This window comes from Oxyura jamaicensis, chromosome 1 (genome assembly GCF_011077185.1).
Source record: "Oxyura jamaicensis isolate SHBP4307 breed ruddy duck chromosome 1, BPBGC_Ojam_1.0, whole genome shotgun sequence".
Classification (NCBI taxonomy): Eukaryota; Metazoa; Chordata; class Aves; order Anseriformes; family Anatidae; genus Oxyura; species Oxyura jamaicensis.
Genome location: NC_048893.1, coordinates 38,236,600 through 38,262,444, shown reverse-complemented (window position 1 = coordinate 38,262,444; position 25,845 = coordinate 38,236,600). Strand labels below are relative to the sequence as shown.

The window sequence follows — 25,845 nt, the reverse complement described above, 5'->3', positions numbered from 1 at the left end:
CCAACCCAATTCCTCCTGGGGTGGAAGTTCAGGAAAATCTACTGAATAAATGCTGTCCTGCTGGAATTTGCTTTGCTTTGACATGGAGTTTGACAGACCTGGGAGTACCTAAGCACAAGATGCCATCTGCCTGACAGCTTTATTTCCACATTGCTGTGTTTCATCTTCATCTGGGACTTGCAATAGTTACTGAAGGTGGCTGCGGGCCTGGGAGCATTGTAGGGCCCCACACAGTCTGGGTGAATTCACGTACCTGCTCTTATTTACACACCACAACAGGCCCTTGATTCTGAAAACTGCACAGCCCCTCCACCCCCCACCCACCAAAACAAAACAAGTATTTAAATGGAGAGCAATTATCCCATTATGGTAACTTTTGGTACCCTACAGTAACCAAGCCTCAGTGAGACCTGGCTAAAGATTTCTCATACACAAAGTATTTGCAAGGTGTTCTTTATTAAAAGTAAATTATGCCATAAACATACTTTTACTTGAACTTCTAACACATCTAAAAATCAAGCAAAGAATGAGGACCAACGTTTCATAATTCAGTTTAAAAAATCAAGTGTATCCTCTTGAGGCTGTGGAAAATCTTGGTGCCACTTCAATTTCAAAGGAAATTTAGTGACAGAGTTATCTCATATACTAAAGGTACCATAGCTCTGAAGCAAAACAAATACTCAGGTATTTTTAATTTCTTTGGTTTTATCCCAGCTCCTCCTCATCTTCCCTTTTACTTCCTACATGTTCTTGCTCTCCTGGTATCATATGGACAGGCAGTACTCCTGTGCTCCTTTCTCATCTCAGCAACTGCTCTTAGTGACACACATCAGTTTGGAATCAGATAGTCAAATACTCTAACTTCCTTCCTGTAATATCTATTAAAAAAAGAAAGTAATGAAATTTCCGTAAGGTGTATCCCAGACAATACAGTATACTCAGAGTTAACGCTGTGCCTTTTAGAGGTCAAGAGTGTTCAGATCTTTCTAAATACTGAAGATTTAGGAGTGGAAATTTCATAAACAACTCAGTGTCTTCACTATGAAGATATGACAACTGTTAAATTCTCAGTAATGGCCTTTGAAGGTCCTACCGTCAGGCAGGAGTTCACTTGGATCACAGTAATTCATATGATAACAGATCAAAGCATTTCATGCTGCTATGTGTTTTAAATTACAGATGTCCTCCAACTGTGACAAGCTAGTTTTAAAATAAGACTCATATGAAACAGTAGTGAAAAGCAGAGTAAGTCTGCTTCAGTGTTTGAAAGCATACTTTGTCTCAGGAAACAAAATAATAATAAAAAAGACATTTAATTGAAAGCAAAAGTATCTTACCAAAAAATTGTATTTCTCAATTCCAGAAATCACAAAAATATTAATAAAATCTTAAAAGATTGCTAATACAGCGTTTATGTAGAAGCAGCATAAATCCAATCAGTGCATAAAAGTTTCCTGTGTTTACTGTTATGGATTAAGTGCATATATTCCTTTTATAACCATGTACCTTCCCATAGGAACACTGGCATTCATCAGACATTCCGTTCTTTCAGAAAGCTTTCATAAGGTTGAAATCTCATCTATATCATTGGATAATACAATTAACTAGGTCCATTGGTAATTTCCAGATTTCAAATGAATGAATTTGACATGGGAGATGTTAAATTTTTTGAATATTCTTATAAAAGGTGACAGAATACACAATCCAAATCCATTTGGACAGGCAATGTACACCACGTTTGTAAAAATAAATAAATAAATCAGCTATTTAACACAAATACACATTTATCTCTGAAGATAAAAAGAAAAAAAATACGTTAATTATACAGGCTCTACTTTCTGAATGTCTCCAGTTATTATGAGGGTATTCATAAAGTTTAAATATAATCTGTAATGGCTAAATTATTTCTACATCTTATAATTAACGATGAAAGATGGAATCATCTAATATAGCAGCCCGAGTACCAGAAGGTAAATTTCCCCTTTGAAATGCTTTGTCAGTAAGACTCTCCCCATTCGCTATGAGGATAACCTCTGTAGGCTTCTTTGATCGAGGCTATCACCTGTGAACAGCAACCCTGAACAAAATAGAAAGAACTTACACAGCTGAAAAAGAACTAAAGAATATGGGTTGCTCAGAATGCTAAATATGATGAAGTAATTCTATGCTTAAAGAAACAATGTTCATATTTATAAAAAGATGAATGTGAATTCAAAACTGTAATATTTAATGTTATATAATTTAATAAGTACCACATTACAACAGTGTTAACGATCTTCTTATATAGCATTAAGAAATAAGAATTTCAAATAAACATGGACAAATTTATTATTCTTACTGGAAAAACTAGTGCATTTTTATTCTGAACTCAGTCTTTTGCTTCAAACATTATTATAGCATTATCGTAGCATCACTTTTACTAGCCTTCAGGTAAAAGGGAAGTGGAGATTGTATCCGGATACAAAATAGGCAACAAGGCTTACTTCTATTCCCCCAAAGTATTTCCTCAAAACCTTACATTCTGCAGAGTATGGGAAATACTAAACCAAAATTATTCCATTTCACCCGTGTTACCACTGCATAAAGTTGCAGAGTATTTTGTGCCTGGCTTGAACAGTTGCAGTGCTCTATCACACCAGTAAATGTAGATTAGATGACTTCTATTTCCAGCTTCTTGCTCTTCCATAGAGAACACAGAAGCCAACCCTTCAGCTCCGTGATGATAAAAAAAGTGCTTTGCCTCATTTGGCAATGATCTACACCCACTTAAAGAGCAGCAAGAGCATATTGACAAAACCCCTCCTTTGCCTTGACAGATGGCTACTGCCATATGAAGCTTGTATGCTAAATAAGTTGAGATGGAAAGTCCTTTGGCTCTCAAAGGTTCAGATCCCTCTCTTCAAGAGAGCTCAAAGAGCACTCTTAGGAGTCTTTAAGTACGACTGAATATAACTGAACCACACGCAGAAAGCCTTAAACCATTTCAACCTCTTGGCCAGAAACACCATGACACACCAGGAAGCACCAGAGCAGTGAGTACAGAAGAAAAAAGATTTACTGCGTTGTTGTCTAGTATAGGTTTTCCAGATATGTGCTTGGAGTCTTTTGTTTGGTGGTTGACAACCATGCCAGTGTTCTTGTCAAAACCTGGGAAAAGAAAAAGACTTCATTTTAAAAAGAAACTTAGCAAGCAAATGTGTGCAACCTTCTAGGTTCAGTTTACCACTGTGGTGCCAAACCTCTGCAAGAAAAGACACCGATACACTGAACTGAATTAGCTAAATCTAATCAGTTTCCTAAATCTGGTAGATTCAGAGAATAGGATATACATGCAATGATTTATGTTAGAAGTTATTTGAGAAGCTGCCCTTTCTTCCAGGTCTACTGATCTCTTTACATAGCTCCATAACAAAGCAAGTTGTTTTTGGCTAATTCAAAAGAGCTACAGAAAAAAAAGATGTTCAAAGCTTTATATTTAAATCCTAACACTTGCTATGTTTTAGGAAGTCTGAAGTTTCCTTGAAAGAAAAACTGGGACTACTTTTCATAAATATATACCACAAATTTACATATATTGAAGATTCAGAGCATAAACACGTAGAACAGTAACAGCAAGCCTTTACACCAGCTTGGCTATTTACAAAATCGGTATAATCTCAGCTTGGCAACATAGGAAAATCTGGATCTAGTTCCGCATAGCTGATGAAGCAAAGTTTTCATGTATATATGTGGTAGAGAAGAACTTTCTTTCAGGAACAGTAGGAACCACAGACTATTACAGAAACTGAATCTGTGAAGATTACTAACACAAAACTTTGACAGAAGAGATAGACAGCACTGGCATATTAAAAAAAAAAATAAAAAATTTAAACTTGCTCTTCTCCAGCTTTCAGAGTCCAGAGCTTCACTTCCATCCACACAACATTTAAAGTATTTTAAATGTTTTTAAAAAACATTTTAAAAAACACAACAGTTCCATAGTTCTTTGTTACCACTGCCATATTTATATGTTTTTTCAAGATGCTCCAGAGACTGGGGTAGTTCTTATGAAAGGACACTGAATATGGTTGGGGAAAGTGGGTTAAAATGAAGAAGGACACATAAGCTAACAGAGTGCACAACCACGAACAGCACTTTTTCGTCTATATTACAGTATGTACATGATAGCATGTATGTGTGTATGGTATGCATTCTCCAGCTTATGAATTTGGAAAATTTATGGAACTTTCACACTGTCCCTGCTGCAGCTCAAAAAGTAAGTTGCTGAGCATGGAAAAATATCTGAAGAAGAAATATATGCTGACAAATGCAGACGTGCATTAGCTAGGTTTACCACATTGTCTTAATGCATCTGCCTCATTAAAAGAATGAGACATTGCCTGAGTGCTTAAATGTTTCTTCCTTAGTACAGAAGTATTCTATCTAAAAATTCCTCAAATGTTTAAGCATTCCATTTTGTTTTGGACTTTCCTGGATCTATGAAGAATAGAGCATAAAAACTGCTGGAAAGCCAAATCCACATCCATCAGTAGTTTGCAGTTCTCATTGTGATGCTAGTTTCAACAGGCTTCTATCTCTCAGTTCATTTCCAAACTCAAACCCTGACGTCTAACAAGTATACTGACAGTAAAATATGAAAACTTATATTCTCTCTGTAAAACAGTTGATGAAAAAAAGTGTCGGATATAGTCTTTAAACAATTTTTAAACATAGGGTTTAGCCTGAAGGTTGCCTGTATTTATTGTTCATTCACAATGATCCTAAAGATCAATGAGTGAATAAATACTGGAATTATTTATAATCAACCAGACAACAATCTTTTTAAATGGACAATAATTAATTTTTTTTTAATAAGATCAGCTAGTTCGTGAAACACTTAACTTACAGGAAATAGTACTAAACAGTGAAAAAAAAAAAAAAAAAAAAAAAGAATGTAAAATACCGTGCACATCTTCTCAGAGCTCCTCTTATTTAATTCTTGAAGTTGACACTACCACTAAGTCTCCAGAGTAAGAAATGGAGACTCAGCAGTTACCAATTAGTCTGAGTGAATGGATAAAATTAAGCTGATGTTTTCTCTTATAAAAGGTTACCATAATTAAATACATAGAAAAGGAGGAGGCAGCGATTGTTTTTTCCAAGGTAATATGTTGGAGATCTCTGGTCTCTTTCAGCTGTCAGCAATACAGTAATGTAAGATAAACAAACCAAAACGTGCAAAAGGAAGAGGATGAAAGACAGAAGGACCAACTGTCCTAGCTCTTGTTTTCATTATGATGTCCACCATTACTTTGGCTCTCTTCATCCTTTGTGATGCTAACTTTGTATTTTTTCCCTGTTTAAAAATCACCTCCTCATCCCTTCCTGACATTAAGTCCATTTTTAGGTTACATTAAGAGAGGGGGAGAAAAAAAAAAAAGAGTAAGATTCTTACCACTGTACTGCATTGTAGCTCCCAAATATGAATCAACAATTGATCCCAGCAAGCCAGCTGCTGCACCAAACACAACAATTGGCCACTGGGGCGCGGACACATCCAGATCACTCACGAAAATGAGCTGTGTTATGTAGTAGGCTGTTCCCACTGCCATGCCACCAAGCAAACTTGAGAGGAGGCCCACTAATGTAATTCCTCCATTAGTACCTAAATCAAACAAAACCAAACTGATTTACCAACTTTTTCTTACAGACATAAATTTATTCAGATGTCTTATATGAAATCAGAACTATGCTCAGTCATATTTCCCTCTTTTATCCTTAAGACTCTGCTACCACAGCTTTAATTTACAATTCCCACGAGATGCTGAGAAGCTTACCCTGTAACACTACAGCCTGTGTATTAATACTACTTTCCTTGTCTCTAAGGCTAGTTATCAAGAAATATTCAGTAGCAATACATTAAATAAAACCAGACAGCAAACTTCGCAGAGTCACCTGGTATTTGACTGCTGTTAATTTGGACGGAAAAAATTTGCTCAAACGCAGAGCTTGAGATGTGCATGCTATTAAAACAACGCCTCTTTCAGAAGAATGCAAAGATGCATTTCACCAACACATTTAAAGGAAAGAGCAAAATCCCTAGAAAAGAAGATGAAAGCTTACTGGAAAAAAATAACACTTATTATGAGAAAAAAAAATGTCCATGCATTTACATCATGGCCCACAAGATCTGAAGCTGAGAACAACATGCCAGCAAGACTCAAAAAACACATAGTGCTGTAAGGCTGCAATGTCATCCACTCTGCAGACAAGGTTTCATAGACAGAAGGTTCAGTTTACGTACTCTTTGTAATACATTAAGGGAAGTGAGCAATTTGGTTAAGAAGTGAATTTTCTGTAGTGTCTGCATTAAATCTGTATGTATGTATTTACGTTTTCTTCTATTGATTAAAATTTTAATGACTGAAAAATTCAGATGACTTGTAGTCTTTGCATTATCAGCAGTATAAATGCTTCTCATAGTACCAGAGACAAGAAGCGACAGCATTCACTAAGGATGGTTTTAGCTCACAGGATGCTGTGTTGATACATCTCACAGATGATATGCAACAGAAACACAACCAAGTAAATAACATTTCACAGAACGCATTCCTGCTAGCATTTTCTAATCTCAGATTCCTAATGTTTGCTTTGCTGAGGCTTTTTTTGAACTCTTCAAGTTGGATGCGTAATTCAAAACAATCAAGAAAGTATTAAGACAAGAACATGTAAAACAGATAACTCCTCACCTACTGGAACTTTTTCCCAGGTTGTTATTAACCTTGGCTTGCTTTTACTCATAACACTACCAATCTCTGATGCCCACGTATCACCAGCAGAGCATGCCAAAGCTCCCAAAAGCGATAAGCACATCCATGATGCTGTGTATTGCTTTGAAAAGTCTATTGGAATTTCACCAGGTCCACTTTCTATCATATATAAGATAGCCAGCTCAGTAGGAACACCGCCATTACAAAATACTTGTATCCAGTTCCTCTGTCCACCTAAAGTGACAAGAACTAAATGTCAGTACTTTCAGACAACCTTGAAATGCAACAGCAGGAAGACATATAAAATTAAACTTTGAAAGACATTTTCAAAACAGAAAATATATAACAATTTACATAATAGGGCAGAAGAAAAAGCTAAGTTGCTCACTACATTCAGGGGGATAAGGGGATGAAATGACAGGAGCATTCTCTTCTTTGGGTGTTACATCTCTGACCCTTTGAAATAAAGGGGAATATGCGGTATTTACTCTTCACAACGGATCTGATGAAATCAAAGTGTTAGGGCTTACCCTCTTTGTATTCAGAATCTATTTGCTTCTTTATATCTTTTTTCCATTTAGTAAGCTTTGAAGAAGTAACAAAAAATACAAGCAAAGAAGTGAAGAAACTGTAATTTGCAACTGTAAGGATAAATCCAACCACCAATCCTACAAAGAAAAAAAACATCAGTATAACGTTCTTTCATGTAACAACTTAATCTCTTTAGTATGATCTTCATGATAAGTGATTGTCATGATAAATCTCAGAAAAATATGCAGTAAGGGAATTACTGAAGCATCTAACACCTGTAGTGAGAACTCCAAGGACATCTTGACTGAAATAAAAACAGTTACTTTTATCACTTTCTCTTAACTTTCAAAGCTAAATTTCTAATTTTATTGCTATTGCTAAAGCATATGACTCCTTTTGAAGATCTTCTGTTGCCACAAATCAGCAATACTGTGCAAAAGACAGAGCAATAAAGAAAAGCTGAAGGATATCTAATTGGAATTTACATACCCTGCCCAAAGAATTTGATTGTTCGTATGAGACGCGTATAGACAGCTGTGGCAGCCTCTCTATCCACAAGTTTATCTTCAGTTTGGGGATCAAACCTCTCCCCCACACAAGGTCTCTGAGATAAACCAAATAACCCTCCTCCATATCTTAACAGCTGCTACTTCTCCCTTCTGTTTTCTTTTTTCTAATTTTTTAAAAATCTTTTTCTTTCTGTTATTTTCTTAAGTATGTGAGCTCCTGGATTTTCTTTTTCTACCTCCTCCACAAGAGAGGTCTAACTCACTGCCCACTGCATGACTGCAATTCTCTCTGGCTGAAAGAAAATTACCTGCGTGCAAAATGAATGCCAGTGTAAGCTGGCTAGCAGAGCTGTTACATGAAGAGGTAAAAGCATAGAAGAATTTTTTTTGTATCTAGAAAATCCTTCCTTGTAACTCACAGACAAAACAAGATTTGCAAGATGGGTGACACAGGTGTAAAGGACGCAAGGACTTCTTTCCACTGACCATCAATTCAGACACCACAAGACAAAGGGCAGTCACCTTGCCCACAAGTCTTGCATCATATTTCAATGAACACTGTTTTTTTTTCCTCTTGTGTGGTCAAGAAAAAACACTGCTGAAACAGTCATTGGCTTGAACTGAAGAACACATCTAATTTTCTTCATATATGCGGGAGGCCAAAAATGCCTACAACTGTTGATGTTACAGAAAAGAGAAACCATGTTATCTTTCCTGGTTTCCTACCAGGCAGGTAAGGCTGCTGACATGGCTCAGTTTTAGGCTATTTCTTTACCACTGCCTCTTTCATTTCATGATCTCTAGATATGCGAAGCGAACAAAACCATGCAGATTTAACTGCGCGCTGTGCTTATGTTCAAAACAATCTTGCAGATTTATATAAATCTAATGACAATATTAATCAAATGCATTACAAGCAGCAGCAAAAGTTAACTTGACTAAAGCATAATTAACATCAGTATAAATTCAAGTTATGTATGCTTACTTTTATTTTTTTTATTATAACAGAACTAGGTAGGAATGTCTTAAAAGAATATTATGTACAGTAAAAAGGACCGTAATTCAGTTTATTAAGCATTTATTTTAATAACCTCAGAAGAAACATACCTCCCAACGCACCACTGTGATCAAGACTCTTCTTCTTAACACCCTGTACAGCAATCAGTAGTGGAACTGTGACTGAAAAAAGCCAGCGCCACGGAGAAATTGGTCGTAAATTACCTGGTAATTTAAAGAAAATGGTTACACATCATCCTTATAAACCTTTTTAATGCCTTTATATCTGAAAAGTATTTCTCACCTTGTATTTATTTAGTATCTGATCTTAACAGAAATTGAACCTCCTCACCTTTCAAAAGAAAAGTATGTTTTGAATGGAAGACCAAAATACCTGCAATTATCTACTCCTTTTTTCATTCAGCCTTCACAGAAAAAAAAATAAAATACATTAACTAAAATTAACAAATGGCAAATGTATTATAGACATAGTGAGATTTTTCATTCTGAAAAGGACTAATAAGCTCAAAAAATAACATTCAAAATGTTAAGAGCAGCTGAAACCTGATTTGAATAAAACAGAAATGTTCAGATATTAGAAAAAAATATACCATGTAGAACTGAGCTTCAAATATGAATACAATTCAAACTAAAATCACAGTTAATAAAACATTAGCAGTCCTTTCATGTAAAGAAACTACAAAGCAACTTCAAGTAAACAAAATAGGTCAAGAGCTTCCCTCAAAGATCGTGTTCACAAAATCACAGAATGGTTTAAGTTAGACTTAAATCAAATTCCAGCCGTCCTGACATGGGACACCTCCCACCAGACCAGGTTGCCTAAAGCCCCATCCAGCCTGGCCCTGAACACTTCCAGGGATGGGGCATCCCCAGCTGCTCTGGGCAGCCTGTGCCAGGGCCTCACCACCCTCTGAGGGAAGAACTTCTTCCTAATGTCTAATCTAAATCTACTTTTTTTATTTTAAAGCTGTTACTCATTGTCCTGCATTCCCTGACGAGGAGTCCCTCCCTAGCTTTCCTTGTAGGAAAAGGCCCCCTTTAGGTACAGGACTTGTTCTAATACATCCGTCAGTCATGTTGTAACTTGGTCACTTTTAACTCCATGAACAAATCTTATCCGTTAATGGTAACTATGTGTTTGTTTGTTTGTTTTTAATCAAAGTTCACCATATACAAGAACAATACAGAGAACGAACACCACTGTCTGTGGTCACCAATGCTTTTTAGCACTTATCTGCTCTGAAAGGTAACTACCTTGCCTTTCAAGCAAAACCAAATAGGAGGGATTTTAGGAAAAGTCATAATTGTTTATCAAAAGCTTTAGTCTGGTTAGCTCTCAACAGTGAAAAGCAATCAACCTCCTACATCCCTTGTTTCATAATGTATGTATTCTGAAGTATTCCTAGGACATACCTACTGCTATCATTTTGTCGTTTAAGCCATCAATACGAATTTTACACTACGGTAATAGAAGGATTTCTACTTGGCTGACAGAAGACTCCAGATGTAGATTCATGTCTATGTGTAGAGGAGACATCAGTGTGTACATAAGCTAGCCAACAGCTTGTGTTTCTGTAGCTTTCTATTACTACCCTTTCTATCTGTATGGAAATTTTACATATTCTGTAACATATTTAAGTGCTTAGTTGAGCCACAGTGATGCTTTAGGTCTTCTAATACAAAATGGCAGGAAATCCTGCCATTTATATACACATTTCCTTTATACACTAATTCTGTCCTTCTGCTGGTCTATGAACATATCACCAGTTTATAATATCGTCACTGATGATTTGCACTGACATTAGAATGGAAGTTTAGATGTTTGGACTTCTTTTACAATAATAATAATTAAAAAAAAACAAAACAAAACAAAACAAAACTTTTGTTGCTATCCAATCCATTTTGTTTCCACACTAAACCCAGCTGAAACATAAGAACTCGTACACTGGACCCAGCCAAACGTCTGACTCAGCATCCCATTCTGTGATTTCCTATTCACATTCTTTCAGCCATTCATGACATACGTAGATGCCCTCTTTCTGTGCTGAAATATAACTAAGAAGTCTTCTTCAAATGGATGCTGTTACCTGCCCTGGTCATCCTTGTTCCTTGCTGATCCTGCTGCAGATGTTGTACGATGGGATGAACACAGAAGTAGGCACTACTCTTGTACGTGGAGACCCCATGAATTACTATTATAAAATACTCACATTTTCTTCCTTACTAGCCATCTATTGATCTTTTTGGCAATCAAATATGTGTCATTTCCAAACCAAAAAGATGATGATATATTAAGTAACCTGGACAGTGTAATTGCCCTCCTCATCATTACCTGCTTGTACTGAACCAAGCTACTGACCTCCTTCAGTCATGCAGCGTATTAATTACAGACAGCTGTGGTGTAAAATACATGTATTTGTTCCGCTGTTCTCTTCTTTCATTACTACCTGATCACCTTTATCCACAGTAACCAAGCTCTTGGGTCCTCCTCTCCCCACAGCAGCGTATCTCAACAGGGAGAATTGATGTCTCTCAGAACCTGAAAACACATCCATTACCTTTACAATGGCTAATTTTTCACCAAAAGGGCAAGCTCTAGAAACTTCCAAAGAAAACTAGGAACACTAAAAACAGCAAAAGAACTGAAAAACTAAGCTCATTTCAGCAAGCCTCAGGTTCCCCTGTTAAATCATGACTTTTATGGAAGAACAACAGATGCTATAAACTTTGTGTATTTAAGGAAAGGTAGCCAGATGATATACAAGTCTGGTGTTGCACATTTTGATTTCTATCTAAACATTCATCCTTAAGTGAGCCTGAACTTAGCTATTGCAGTTCTCCCAATTCTGTCTCTGTTTCTCTAATCCGTGGAATTTGGTTTAGCTGAGAGTCACTTATGATTCAGACTTGTCGTTCTGCGCTTTACGTAGTCCCTCTTTACTGCACATGCACGCGCACACAGACTCTTCCCAACCTGAGAGCAGTACAGGCAACTGACTGCACACCTTGGTCTGGAGCCCTGCAGAGACTTGTTGAAAAACAGGCTGCATCCAAGAGATTTATGTCTGGTACTACATATTTACTCTCAGAAGCCTCTGGTATTTTTTCTTTGAAGAGTCTCTAGACTGATTCTTTTCCACCTCTATGTTCCACTGTTTACTTTTCTCAATTTTAACTAGAAAAGATTTTCAGCAACACTGCAATCAAACAGTTCTCACCAGTTTTGATCGTTGATTCGTTAATGATAACACTTTCAATATCCTTACTATTAGTCAGTCCTTAATGTACAGGAGTTGTTCTTTCATCTTCTAGCTTATTTTTGCAAGTGATTCATATTATTTATTAATTCATAATCAATTTGTATTTAGTGACAAGAGAATTTCCCTTGCCTTGCACAACTTGTTCACATGAGGAATTGTCTTCTTTGTGGTGTGGTATATACAGCATAGACTGAAAACATGTATTTATGCTACGAGTTATCCTTCTTTTTCCAAGAGTTATGGTACCTCACTTCGTGGGGGAATCCTTTCTACTGGTTTGTGTTCTCCAACAGCAGCTGCAACAGAATTGTCACGTTACGGAAGTCTTGAGTTTTCATGTGAGCATGGATTTTAGATTTACACGTTTTGCTAAATGAACGGCACACATGAGTTTAGGGGGTGGCAAAACTGACAACACATCTCTGTGCTTCTGTTTATTTTGTTTACTAGCCAACATAATTTAAACAAAATGAACTTCCAGTGCTATGGCTATATTCAAGTATTTGACTGTAGCTTATTGCTTTTCCTCACAGAACAATTCATAATGCAATGCATTAAAATCAATTCATTGCTTTCATGAAATCATATGAAAACAATTCTACATAATTACAATTTCTGTATTTGAAAATAATACAGCCTATTTGAAACTAAAGAGAAAAATTACTTCAGGCCTAGTATTAACATCTAAGCAAAAATGGCTCACCTGTTATCTTTGTTACACAGAAAATAAAGCCAGTTTAGAATGTTTTGAAGTATTTAACTGGAAACTAATCAAAACATTTTACAAGAAAGGATTGCTTTTAATGATATTCTCCACTGACAATTTTTAAATTTGAATACTTAAATCACCAAGAGGGACTATTTCAGCAACTCCCAAACAAAGTAAAAATGGTTTTCAGAACTACAAATGGTTTAATTTTACAAACAAAATTAATTGAATAAAAAAAATACTTCAACATATTTTATTCTAAAGATACACACTCATCAAATTATCTACAGTGCCTTCTAAAACATTTTTTCTTGAGTTTCGAGTCTGTCCCCTTTCTTAGTCATGCAAGTCATTATGATGTGAATTTAAAAGAGCTTGTAGAACAGGCAGACAATATCCCACTCAGCTGTCATATTCAACGTGATTCCATAAAGCACCAGTGTCCATAGCAACTTATCTTTTAAGGAGATGATTTATCACCAACGTGCTAAACATATTTTGTTTCCTTCTAAAATTCCAGAACACTCACTAATATAAAAACTATTAATAAAGTTAATAAAGGAGTTATTACTGTCCATTCAGAGGGTATATTGTTTAAATCATAGGGTGACACAAATCTACCACCTTGGCAGTAAGAATATAAATATATTAATAACACCTCATATTTACTATGAATTTAAAGACATACATTTCATTGGAAACGATCTTAAAAGTACATATTTTAGAACAGAAAAATTTGGAAGTACGAGAAGAATTGTTATAATGAGATTTAAAAAAATCTTCTACTTCTGCAGCCAGAGAGCCAAGAAAGCTATTGATTATGTCCTGAACAACACAACTTGCTCTGATAGAATTTCACTTCCAGAAAAATGACAAAGTCAGTAGGTGAAAGTGACGTGACTGCTGTCTAAAACATTGTCTCTTTCCATTCTTTTAATCTGGATACAAGGCTCTCAAAAACGGATCTTAAGCTGATGACTACCTCAGCAAGATTTGAAGTGAGTTTTGTTTAAAAAGCCCAGAAACTTATGAAAATCAAAGTTACTTGTTGATGCAGCTTTTGTGCTAAAACAATAAAAAACATTAAGTTATTTTTCATATCTGCTGTACAAATATATGACATCACAATTCTAGCATTCAACTGGGTCTCAATCTAATAGAATAAAGATTTCACACAGGCACAGCAATTGGTCTTGCTGGAAAGCAGAACACAATGGTTTTCAACAAGAATGCTTCCATCAGCAGTACCTACAGCTTTGCAGCTATGCAGGCTCCTTGGTTTGAAGTAGGGTAAACGCCTTTCACAATGAAAGCTAGTCATTGCGAGCACAAAGGTTCTCAAGATGAACAAACTTCTCTTCTGCATCCTGGAAAATCCCAATGCCGCAGTAGGCATGCAGGTGAGCCCTGCAGCCAAAGGTTGACTCATAAACTCAAAGCAAAACACCACCAGGTGTACAGGAAGCCATCTCCAGTGGTGGTATTGCTAATTACAAACTAAGTTCTTGATATCTACTTGACTGTGAGCAGCATAAAGGGGTTCTCTTGGGCTAGTTAATGAACACGATTTTTAACTTTTAAAACTCACTTTCTTGTATATCCTTAGGGAAAAACAATATTAGTACTAAGTTACTATTATGTTTAGTAGTTAAGACTGAGATAGAACATATTCATTACTTTATTATGGATTCTTTCATACTTCCATTTTACAAATATTTTTGTGACTTTTTGGTGCTTAAGTATTACTATGAACCATAAACAGTAAATTAATGAGTGACTACTTGTAGTATATTTTTATTTGTGGTAAATTTCCTTGCTTTTACAGGTTGAACATCAGTTCTCTCTCCTATTTCATTAAGCCCACTCCTACTATATACTTCATTCCCCTTCTCAAGCCAAGGCATTGCCATGGTCTCAGACAAATGGAGAACAGAAGTCCTGTTTTTCATGTTCCATAGTCCTTCTCTACAAAGAGGGGGATTTGTCTCTAGTCACCTGCTTCCTATCAATCCTTAGTCCTGATACATGTGGTATCAAGGTTCTCCACTCTATCAGTTCTCAGTCATGTTAGACAGCAAGGACTGGAACACCCTGATCAATGGAAAAACTGAGAGAGCTATACCTGTCGACAGCAGATGCATAAATGACATTATTAAATGCATGCTTCAAACCGACTTGGTTAACTCAAAATGAAATTAACAAAACCTGTTTGTCAAGCCTGCTTCTTGCATACCTTCTGTGTGTCTTGCATCTCTCTGCAAGCCAAAGCAGAACTGTCCAGATAATGCAGATTTAATGCTGTACCAGACCCAATAGCTACCCGAAAACATGAAACACTGAAACCACTTGTGCTGGGACATCTAACTGCTGCTACATGAGGTGGTTTATGCTGGTGGTGTATTTATTCTAGCTCCTTTTGAATCCAAGGTGACACTTAGCACCTGGGCGTGCTCATGCTGCATCCCTGGGCAATCAGCAAAAATGCTGTGACATGGAAGCTTCTCCCACATGAAATTAGCTGATGTTTTAAGGATGTGTTTACCTGTCCTGGGAAAGCTGTTAAACTCTTCTAGGCTTGAACTGATGTTGCAGGCAGTAGCGCCGTGTTTACACACTGCTGTAAGAATAGTCCTAACAGAACAAATCACAGAAAGTACCAGTGTCCCTGTAACCCTACACAACAAATCCACACACAGTCCGCTCGACTTGCTTAAATGGAACAGCGCTGACTGTGTGAACCCATGTAAAAGACTCCATGCATACATCCCTCTCTTCTTGCATTATTTCCTCTATTCCTCTTTTCCTTGACACCAGAATGCCCTGTTCAAAGCCTACAGATACATTTTAAAACTTTTCACTAGGCCCGTGCTCTCCTCGTAGACTATCGCTGCTCTCCCTGACAGAGCTGGGTACCAGCTCCCGGTAGGACTCGAGCTCTCAGCTCTACCCAGCAGGGAGAGGGCTCTGCAGATGCCTCTTCCAGGTCCCTGTCTGCACCAGCCTGGGGGCAGGAGCGGGGATAGAAGGAGGCAGCGAGGCAGGCTCCGGGCCCCAGGCCGGGACGCAGCCTTTGGACTCACCGTAGTAGGTACTCGCAGTCATGGACACGATCCAGAAGGCCAGCGAGATACAAATGAGCAAGCTCAGGATGATGAGGTTCGCCATCATCTTGAGGTACTCCTTGAAGAAATCCTCCTGGTGGCACGACATGGGCAGCCAGGAGGAGGCCGTCTGCAGGGGAAGCACAAGGCGCAGCGCATCAGCCACACCGCCGCCCCAACCGCCCCGCGGCCGCCGCTCGTCCCCGGCACCTACGGGCATGGCGGGGGGCTGCGCGGCACCACCGGAACGGCGGCGGCGGCGACCGGGCGGCGGCGATGGCCGCCCCCCGCCCGCCACACCGAGCGCGGCCAGCGCCGGAGCGACCCCACACGGCGCAGGCTCGGCGGCGGCGAGGGCAGGAACGAGATGCGGGCGGCCTCCGCCCCGCCTTCCCCCCGCGCCGCCCGGCCACGCCACCGACCTGCAGCCCGGGGCCGCACGGGGGCTGCTGTGGGTCGGGCTCGGTGCGGCCTCGCTGCCAAAAACCCTCGTGAGGAGGCGAGGGTCAGTGCTGCGCTGTGCCGGCGGCACCCGCCGCGGCGGCCATTTCCTCGCTCCCCGCCGGTCCCGGCGCAGGGCCGGCCTGCGCGGCCGTGCGTTCAGTCTGAACGCGGTGTGCCCCGACACTGCCGTTCAACTACGTCGTACAGGACAGAAACGCTTGTTAAATAGAAATCCAGTTTGCCTCTTCGTGGAATAAGAACGGAGGGATGGCGGTTGATAAGGATACGAGCATTTTGATGAGGTTTGAAACCTGGTGGAGTTCACTGCAAAGTTCATTAACGCAAGAAAGACAGACTTGAAACACTGCCCAAAGACAGCGTGGAATAAAAACAAGCCGAACCTGCCTATTGGCTTTTCTGAGGGCATGCCAGAATCGCTTGCAAAACACTTGACTATAAATAAAGAAGCTAACCCGAGTTATTAGGACTCCACAGCTCCCTCTTCCACACCGAAGAGGCTTTGTCAACAAAGCACAGAAAGATGTCAAGCTCCATGACTTTTCAGAAACCCTCCTTGTCTTCCATTTGATGCTGCTACCTATGAAATAAGATTTTAAGCATCTCAGAAGAGAATTTTGAGGTAACTTATTCAACATTTGTTCTGTGGACAGCAGACTAAAAAACCTTAAAGCTTACAAATCCACAGATGAGTCATTTCATGAACACCAATAACTTCACGTGCTTATTTTCACAGAATTGAAACAAGCAGAATATTTAATTGTTCAGTGAGCAGCTGAGTAATAGGAAAAAGTTAATTAAAAATATTTTACGTAGAGCAGGTAGCACGTTTAGTTATGGGCTTTGGTTGTCTTTGAGGAACAGCAGAAGTTTTTAGGGTTGAAAATTCTAGTGAATAATCTTCATGTAAGAATTGATCATTTCCCTACTGTATTTAAGAATATTTCTGGCACACTGGCACCTGATTCATCTTTGAGGCATGTTCTACTGCTTTTCACTCAGCATCTGCAGTAAGTTTCTAACAGGATGAGCACACAGCCCAGCTTGTGGAGTCTTTTTCAACAAAAGTTTACGGTGTTGTTATGAATGAAACATTCTGTTATCACTTGGAGCTTCTTCCTCAGATGTTGTCTAAACTAGTGACCATATTCTGTAAAGGCCTACAGATAGTTGATTTTAGCTAAACACTCTGGTATTTACCATGTATTGGCTGTATGCAATTAGAGCCAAAACTTGGACCAGGTGCCTTGGACGAACTTGAAGAGACTTCATCTTATTTTCTACTATATTTATTGATGATAATGACTGGGAACACCTGATTTTTCTCTGAAGTAGAGATCCTGGAAAGATTAATACTCATGTAGGAGAACTGACTTGGTATATCTAGTCTTCCTTCTCACCTCTAAATTTTTCATTAAACCTCCATCTGAGACCTGGATTTGAAATCCTGGGATGAGTGGGTGGGCTGCTTTGTAAGAGCAGGACACCTTTTGAAGGATAACATAAATACAACATTGCTTAGATGCTTCTGCCATAATCTATGTTAACGACTTTTGATCAGAGCAAGATGAACTCTATGTAGACTGGTAGCTAAACGAGTAGCTGCTTGTTTAGCTGTAACCAGCTCCCATAAATGTGTTCATTCAAAAACACCATTAACTGCAATAATGCTTTATTCAATTTATTGCTTATGTTTTGTTTTCTAACCTGTTGTATTGGGCTTATATGGCAAGGTTTTGGTAGTGGGGTAGCAGGGTGGCATCTGTGAGAAGAGTCCAGCAGCAGCCCCATACGTTAGGTAAGGACCAGTTTCAGCTGGCTCCAAAAGGGACCTGACACTGGCCAGAGCTGAGTCATTAAGCAAAATTGATTGTGCCTCTGGGAAAGCTTATTTAAGAAAGGGAAAAGTGCTGTGCAACAGGAGCTGGGAGAGAGGAGTGAGAACCAGCCCTGCAGCCCCCCATGTCAGTACAGCAGGAGGGCAGGAGGTGCTCCAGGCACACACCAGCAGTTCCCCTGCAGCCTGTGCAGAGGCCCCTGGTGGAGCAGGCTGTCCCCCTGCAGCCCATGGGTCCCACATGGAGCAGATCTCCACGCTGCAGCCCGTGGAGGAGCCCCCGGTGGAGCAGGTGGATGTGGCCTGGAGGAGGCTGCGGCCCATGGAGAGCCCCCGCAGGAGCAGGCCCCGGGCCGGAGCTGCAGCCGGTGGAGAGGAGCCCACGCAGGAGCAGGGGGCCTGGGGGGAGCTGCCACCCATGGGGGACCCGTGCTGGAGCAGTTTGCTCCTGGGAGATGGACCCCATGGTACGGAGCCATGTGGGAGCAGTTCATGAAGAGCTGCTGCCTGCGGGCAGCCCCCGCAGGCTCAGTTTGGGAAAGACAGCATCCCATGACCCCACAGGGAGAAGGGGCAGAATGACCATGAAGGAGCAGCGGAGATGAAGTGTTAGGGCTGACTGCAGCCCCCATTCCCTTGCGCTGTTCAGGAGAGGAAGAGGGTGGATGGGGGGGGGAGGGGGGTGGGGAAGTATGTTTAGTTTGCTTTTAGTTTCTCACTGTTATTGTCTGCTAACTATTGGCAATAAATAATACTGATCTCCCTGTGCTGAGTCTGTTTTGCCTGTGATTATAATTGTTGAGTGATATCCCTGTCCTTATCTCAGTCCTTGAGCCCTTTCCATCATATATTTTCTCCCCTTCTCCCTTTAGGTGGGGGAGTGAGAGAGTGGTTGTGTTGGAGCTCAGCTGTCCAGCTGAGTAAAACCACCACATCTGTAAGAGAATGCTGGAATTTCTGATGTAGAAAAAAGGGTTCTTGCAGGAATCATACAGCCCTCGCTGATATCAGTGGGACTGTACAACTATGTGACCATGATGAATCAGAACCCACCAGCTGCTGCAAAGAGAAGGCATGTTTGCGGAGCTCTAGCTTCATCTTCCTTCGTAGCTCCCATACCTGAGTTAAGTAGAACTCTTTAGACACATACCAGACAATTGCCCTTGCTTATTCACAGACCTTGAATCTTGGCGTAAAGCCACAGCTGCTGCTGCTCTTGGAGTTTACAATAGCAAGAAAGGCAAAACAGAATACAGCTCTCAATGCCTGGCATGGTAGAGGTGATTTCAGTTAGAAATTCTGTAACAACCATGGCATGAATAATGTTGACTTTTACTCCTGTTTCAGCACAGAGACGCCTGTGTGATGTGGCTTTGTGCATCCCTCTTCCAGGGTTTTCGATCATATGAAACCTAGATAAGTTCCTGCAGTTGCTTAACATTAAGTGTTGGGGCTAGAATAGAAAATGAAAGAAACCTGAAATTAGTCTTCTATATTTGGAAACTGAAAGAAGTAGACACATTTTTGAAAGTAACGAGTCTACAGCATTTACTACTATTGACCCAAATGCTATGTTTAAAGTCCTGTTTTCTAAATATTGCTCTTTGTTTTTACTAGGTCCTGCAATAAAAATAAATAATAATAATAATAAAACAGTTTTAATGGGCAAAAGTTCATTAAAAATAAAAAGTACATCTAGATGGTGACAATAATGTGAATTTAGAATTCACATACTTAAAATACCATCTTGAATCAGTTTCAAGTGTTAAGTCACATGTAATACATGCAATATGTACATTTCATAAACAATATTTACTTACATTTAAAGAAACATTCCCCATTCTTGCTTATATAGCTAAAAGCTTGATAATTAAAAGTAATGGCAAATAACTGTTGCTTGAAAGCTTTTCACTACACTTTCCCATACAAATACATACTTGAAGTAAGAAAAATCTGACAAGTGTTTTTTATTTTATTTTATTTTTAAATCATTAGACTTATAAGTAACCCAGGTATTTAGATGAAGAGTTCCTTCTGAAACGTACCTAGGACTATAGGATGCAAAATATGACCGGCGCAGAGTCTAGAATTAAAAAGTATGATAATTTAAAAGGACACAGGAATGTGAGGTGAGCAAAGGCAGCATGACAAACTGAAGATAATAGCATGCTACTGTGCATAGCATGCTAATTAAAATTAACTCTTTTGCATTCATTCTTTCCTAGGAATAAATTATAATTTAGGGAATTTGCTGTAATATAGCATAACATTCCCAAATTTTCATGAAGATACTTTGAAGCAGACTTTCTGTTCAGCTTTGCTTTTCTTCCACTATTTTTTTTTTTTTTTTTTTTTTTTGTATCTGTTATTGTACTCTCTCTTCCCTGCTTAAACATTATTCATATTTGTGAGGGCTCTGTTTTGTAATGTTATTCTTTTTTTCTCAGTGGTTTAATATTAATAGAAAATGCTGATCCAACCATGGAATAATCCATTGTACCTTCCTCAGTAGTCTTTTTTACAAGATAAATATTTTTTATAGTAGAGGAAGGATGAAAGGGAAAGGGAGCTAGCCACTGTTTTTTAAAAGCTGAACAGATGACATTATTAAAAATTTGTTTGGAGATAAATGTGGTTTACCTTACAGTTAATATGAAATGAATGAAAATGAACCCCTTGAAGATCTAGATTTTTACTACTTTATTTTTAACAGCACAAAACCACACTGTATTTAGACATTAACTTTTATGCTTTAATTTCCTTGTTAACACTCCACAAGTATTGCAATATACATATACTATATACATATTACTATATTTTAAGAGAATCATTTTTGTCCCCCTTCCCCTTTTAGGGAGGGGGGTGAGAGAACAGTTGTGCTGGAGCTTCGCTGCCCAGCGGGGTAAATCCACCACAACTATACAAAAGAGATGTGGATGAATGAGGAAGGATCAGCAGAGTTTCAAGAAGTTGTTGAGAGCTGGCAGCTGAGGCAAATGCTCCCATGGCATCTGGCTCTCTGAAGCACTGAATGAATCCAGGGTGTTTGAGAGCTCTGCCCCATTCAAGAGGCTTCTATTGGCATGCGTTAGGTAGATGCTGCAGGACTTTAAGGTGGTACAGAGCACATCTGGGGTTAGATGTGTCAAGCCTTTGAACACATTTGGAGCAAAACTGGGAGGCTAGGCTCTAGGCTCCTCCAGGAGGAGCCTATCTCACGGCAATGAAAACTGCTTTGAGAAATGAATGCCGGCATATGGTGGATGAGAACAGCCATGGGAATGGCTTCATAGCTCCCCTGTTGTTCTCTATCACCTCGCTAGGTTCTACCTAGCATAGTCTCTGTTGACAGAATATTAACTATGCAAGGGAACAGGAGTGGCTGGCTTTTAGATTTAGATAACTTTGAAATGAAACAGAACCATTAAGACAAATACATTTTTAGCCTGTAAAAATACATGTCCTTCCACTTCTGCCTCAACACAAGTGGGTGTAACCTGTCATACATAATGATTTTAATTAGCAGTTTCATCTGTTTAGACAGACTGGGCAGAAGTGATGGAGCTATGCACATATATTTTCCTACATAGATCACACGGTTGGATTTAAGATTTTCAGAAGAACTATATCACATTTACCTCTACAATATTGAGCAGAATTGGAGAATTCTGGAAAATATTGCTCAAGGTTTAAGATGACTAAAGTTTTACGATGTTAAAATCACTTGTAAGAGAGAATGGGGAAGAGGTGACAAACCAAACTTAAATGTAGATACAGAATGTAGTCCTAATAAAAATATTGTTCTCCAGATTATTAGTAACGAGGCTGGAATTCTTACAGGCTTGCCAAGCTCCCATTGATTTCAGTTGGCAGTGAGTGCCTGAATATCTGTGAGGACATAAGCTGTAGTCTTTTACAGGGAAAATACTTGGAAATGCAGTCCAGAGGAAGGGCAGATGAGGGCTATTAAATTGTTGAGCCGTGTCTTCATATAAAGAAGGCTTCAGGTAAAAAAATAAAAAAGTAAACCTGTGATTCTGTGAAATCCATAGCATAGAAAAGAGGATTGCAAATAAATACTGTATTTTTCACAGCAGCAGGCAGAATGCTTGAGGAACACTGGTGGAGAAAGGGTGGAGCATGGGAAGAGCCCTCAGGCAGAACAAGAGGTAGGAAAACCTTTGCTGAATGATGACAGCACAAAGAAAAACATTGGTAGGAATGTAGAAGTGATAATATAATGAATGGATTAACAAGGGCAAAGTAGATGCTCCAACACGTTTCAACCTCAAGAGATTTTTGACTGCAGACATTACAGTTCCATCAAAAATTTCAAATCAAGTGCATTCACCTCCCAACAGCTTGTGAATGACAGGAATATAGAAGACCAATGTTTACTGGCCATTACTAGTCATTACAGAACTAGGCAGAACAAGGATTGAAATTGGGTTTACTATTCTTAAATGACTACTCCAACCACCAGACTACTGGCTCTTCTAAAGCCACAAGTTATACAAGTTTTGTCCACACTATGTCCTGACTTCAGGAGCCAGCAAAAACAGCTGGAAATAATGTTCTGATTTTAGTATATCTACATTTCCCTAAATAGTAATAGTTTTTTTGTTTGTTTTTAAAAGTACATAAAATTCATAAATATTTATTCTCTGTAGAGAAACCACACCAACAGGCTGTCAAGTCCAACTGTTTGTTGAATTTATGTTTCAGTCTAGAAGATAAAAAGTACACCAGTCTACAATGACGAGCAACAGGGAAATATCCAGCTCACATTTCAAATATAATCTCCTTAATAGGATGGCAAACTATACTATCCTTAAGCAGTTGCTCAAGAACCAGAGCACACACAGTGTCCATGTGGATAGTTTTAAACTAAGACATTTCATGCAATTGCTCATCATGCATTTATCTGCATCTGAAATAGAACAGCACTGAATGATGCAATGAGCTTTAGCCGGAGTAACTCTGCCAGCATAATGAATGGGTCGTAGTGCTTCAATTACCAGGTCTCTAGTCAGGGAATGTCTTGTTTGTACCCCCTCCTACTTGTCTCTTTTCCAACATTATTTTGATTGCTCTAAGCGAGAGACTCCACTTCTCTGCCTTTTCCACGTGAAGGGGGGCAGGGTGCTTTCATAACAAAACAGAGACTTACATAAACTCTGGGATGAACGCTCTGTGGCTGTGCAATGAATGGTGCAATGCCCTTCGAGGCAGTGAAGATGTGTTACACAGTGTGCAGATCTGACGCAAAACCTCAATGCAGATGCTGCTAACGCCGTCAGGCTGATGTGGTTTCTCACTAATTACTATTTTAAAAGCAAGCTTGCAGTGAGAATTGCTGCTTTATTAAAGGAGAGGTTGGCTTTCAAACCCCCGTTAAATGGTTTATTTTCTTGTCTCTATGTTTTTACTGCTTGTTCCATATTTTCCATATTAAATTTCCTTTTTTTTTTTTTTAAAAAAAAAATATTTTGTAATCGTTCCTGAGAAATAAATATAGAAAGTGCTATTTTTTATTAGCGACTTTTTTTTTTTTTTTTTTTTTTTTTTCCAGAGTGGTAAATCACAAAATGCCTTGGATTTATTTGGGTTACCCCTACCTTGTAGACACATCTTTAAACCAGCAGATGAATTACACTTGTACTAGTATATCATAATCACTGGACAGACCTGCTGTAGGCTACAAAGCCAACTTTCACTGAGCTGGTAAAGACCCATAACAGAGAAGCACAGATGACTAAGGCACTGTCCCTGATAGTACATCTTGCTTCACCTGCCTAAGCCATGACAGTTTGCAGCGCTTTAGATGCATGGATGAAAGTGATACAATTCATATTTCCTGTGATAAGGAAGATCATTTCAGTGGAATTATCTAATGAATACTGATGTGCTTCTGGTAGTTGTGATAAAAATAAAAGTTAGTCATTGCTTCTCACATTATTGAATGTAGTCTTCATTTTTATTTGTTGCAGTTTATTAACATTAGAGGTACAACAGAGGTTATTGTTTCTGTACAAAATTCAGGTCTGACTAGGGAAATACAGAAAAATAGCTTTCAAAACTCTTCTTTGCAGTTATACATCCTTCATTTAAATTTATAATCCATTATATAAAATCTAGTGAAGCATGCAAAATGCCTCTTAAATCAATTTCAAAGCAACTTTATTTCACTGTTCCAGGTTACTAAAAGCATGGGTTAGCAGAAAATTTAGTATCAAAAGCCAACTGAATTTTAAACGGAATGATTTATGGTATGAAGGCAATAGTAGTATAACATGGTGGCTGATTGTTACACCACAGCCAAGAAGCCAGAACATCAATTATGAAGATACAGCTCAAGTAGTGAGGGTGTTCTGTCTCTGAATTAGTAACACACACTTTGCGTTTCTATAGCAGTTAAATCAGAAGAGGTTAAAAAAAGCTTCACAAACATTACATTCTGCCAAAGCTTAAGGGAGTGGAGTAGCATTGGTAAATATGTTGTTCCAGGTCACATGGGAAACCGAATCAAGAAAAACATGAAACCAGATGATCTGCCAGTTCTTTCATACATAGTGAAACATTATATTTATTGAATGTTTTATTAAACATTTGTAAAAGATGCTGTGAACCTTAACCAGAGTCTTTGGATTCTTCAATAAAATCCATGATGATTGTGCTTCAACTTTTACCTCTATAACTACCAGAGGACCTAGAAGTTCTTGAGGGGATTATCTACCTTCGGGGTGTACATGGATTCAAACACACAGCATTATGAAGCCTTCCCCGCATCTCAGTTATTGTAAAAGCCTTGTATTAATTTGGCCTCAGGACACAGAAGACCCTACCCATTAGTAAATACATACTTTTTATATCTGAAAAAAAATTATGTTTCATTGTATCTGGACAGTTGTTCAGAGTTTTCTGCTAATCCAGATACATATTATTTATTTAGGGGAGACATACTGGAGACATACTGGAGACATACACATTTGTTAGGTGCAATACAGATTTAGCTACGTTTTGCAGATCAACAACAGCAGGAAGTTTTCTGTGGCAACAAGCTGCATTTCAGAAGATATGCTCTTTAATAATGAACAAGTTTTCTACCACTAAATACTCATGCAAGTACAATCCTTTTGATTTTGTCAGTGCAGAAGTTTAGTGCTGGTTTACCCAGGACAAACACTTGCACGTCCAACTTTAACCACTGCTAGATCTGAAGACTTTTTCACTTTATGAATTGTATAATTATGTAATAAATGCAAAGAATTCCTGAAAACAAAACAAAAACTATAGAGTAAGGAGCAAATGTTTTGCCTAAACAAGGTGGCTATAATAATGCATTAAAAAGTTAAGCAGAAATATCCCTTACCTTTCAGTACTTCTGCTCAGTCCAGATTCAGCAGAAGTTGCATAGAACAAATGTTTCAAAAGCAAGATGAGTTCAAGTCCTATGACAGAAAAATAGCAGATTCTCGATATTTTCAACAACTGAAGTCTTATCAGAAGCAATATTCAACTGCCCATTCTGCTTCTTTGCTGTGATAATTTGTCCATGTTCTTTCAGTCACAAACAGCAAAGTGATACCACAGCAACTCACCCAGCCATGAAGCAGATCAGAAGTGGAGAAATCAAGAAGCTAACAGAAAGGGTGGAGCCCAACCCACTG

General features: G+C 38.7%; 1 protein-coding gene across 3 annotated transcripts; it reads right to left on the bottom strand.

Moving 5' to 3' along the window:
- Positions 1 to 439: 439 nt before the first annotated feature.
- Positions 440 to 25,775, bottom strand: TMEM19 (transmembrane protein 19). 3 transcript variants are annotated; one of them, XM_035334020.1, is made up of 7 exons: positions 25,548 to 25,775; positions 15,856 to 16,006; positions 8,897 to 9,010; positions 7,280 to 7,417; positions 6,729 to 6,983; positions 5,435 to 5,644; positions 440 to 3,147 (listed from the first exon to the last, which is right to left on the bottom strand). In XM_035334020.1, exons 2-7 carry the CDS (start codon positions 15,983 to 15,985, stop codon positions 2,984 to 2,986), a joined length of 1,011 nt encoding a protein of 336 aa, XP_035189911.1. In that variant the 5' UTR covers positions 15,986 to 16,006; positions 25,548 to 25,775; the 3' UTR covers positions 440 to 2,983. The 3 variants fall into 3 exon arrangements, with proteins under 3 accessions (XP_035189911.1, XP_035189902.1, XP_035189899.1); XM_035334011.1 differs by lacking the exon at positions 25,548 to 25,775 and adding an exon at positions 16,091 to 16,247; XM_035334008.1 differs by lacking the exon at positions 25,548 to 25,775 and having other exon boundaries at positions 15,856 to 16,245.
- Positions 25,776 to 25,845: the final 70 nt, after the last annotated feature.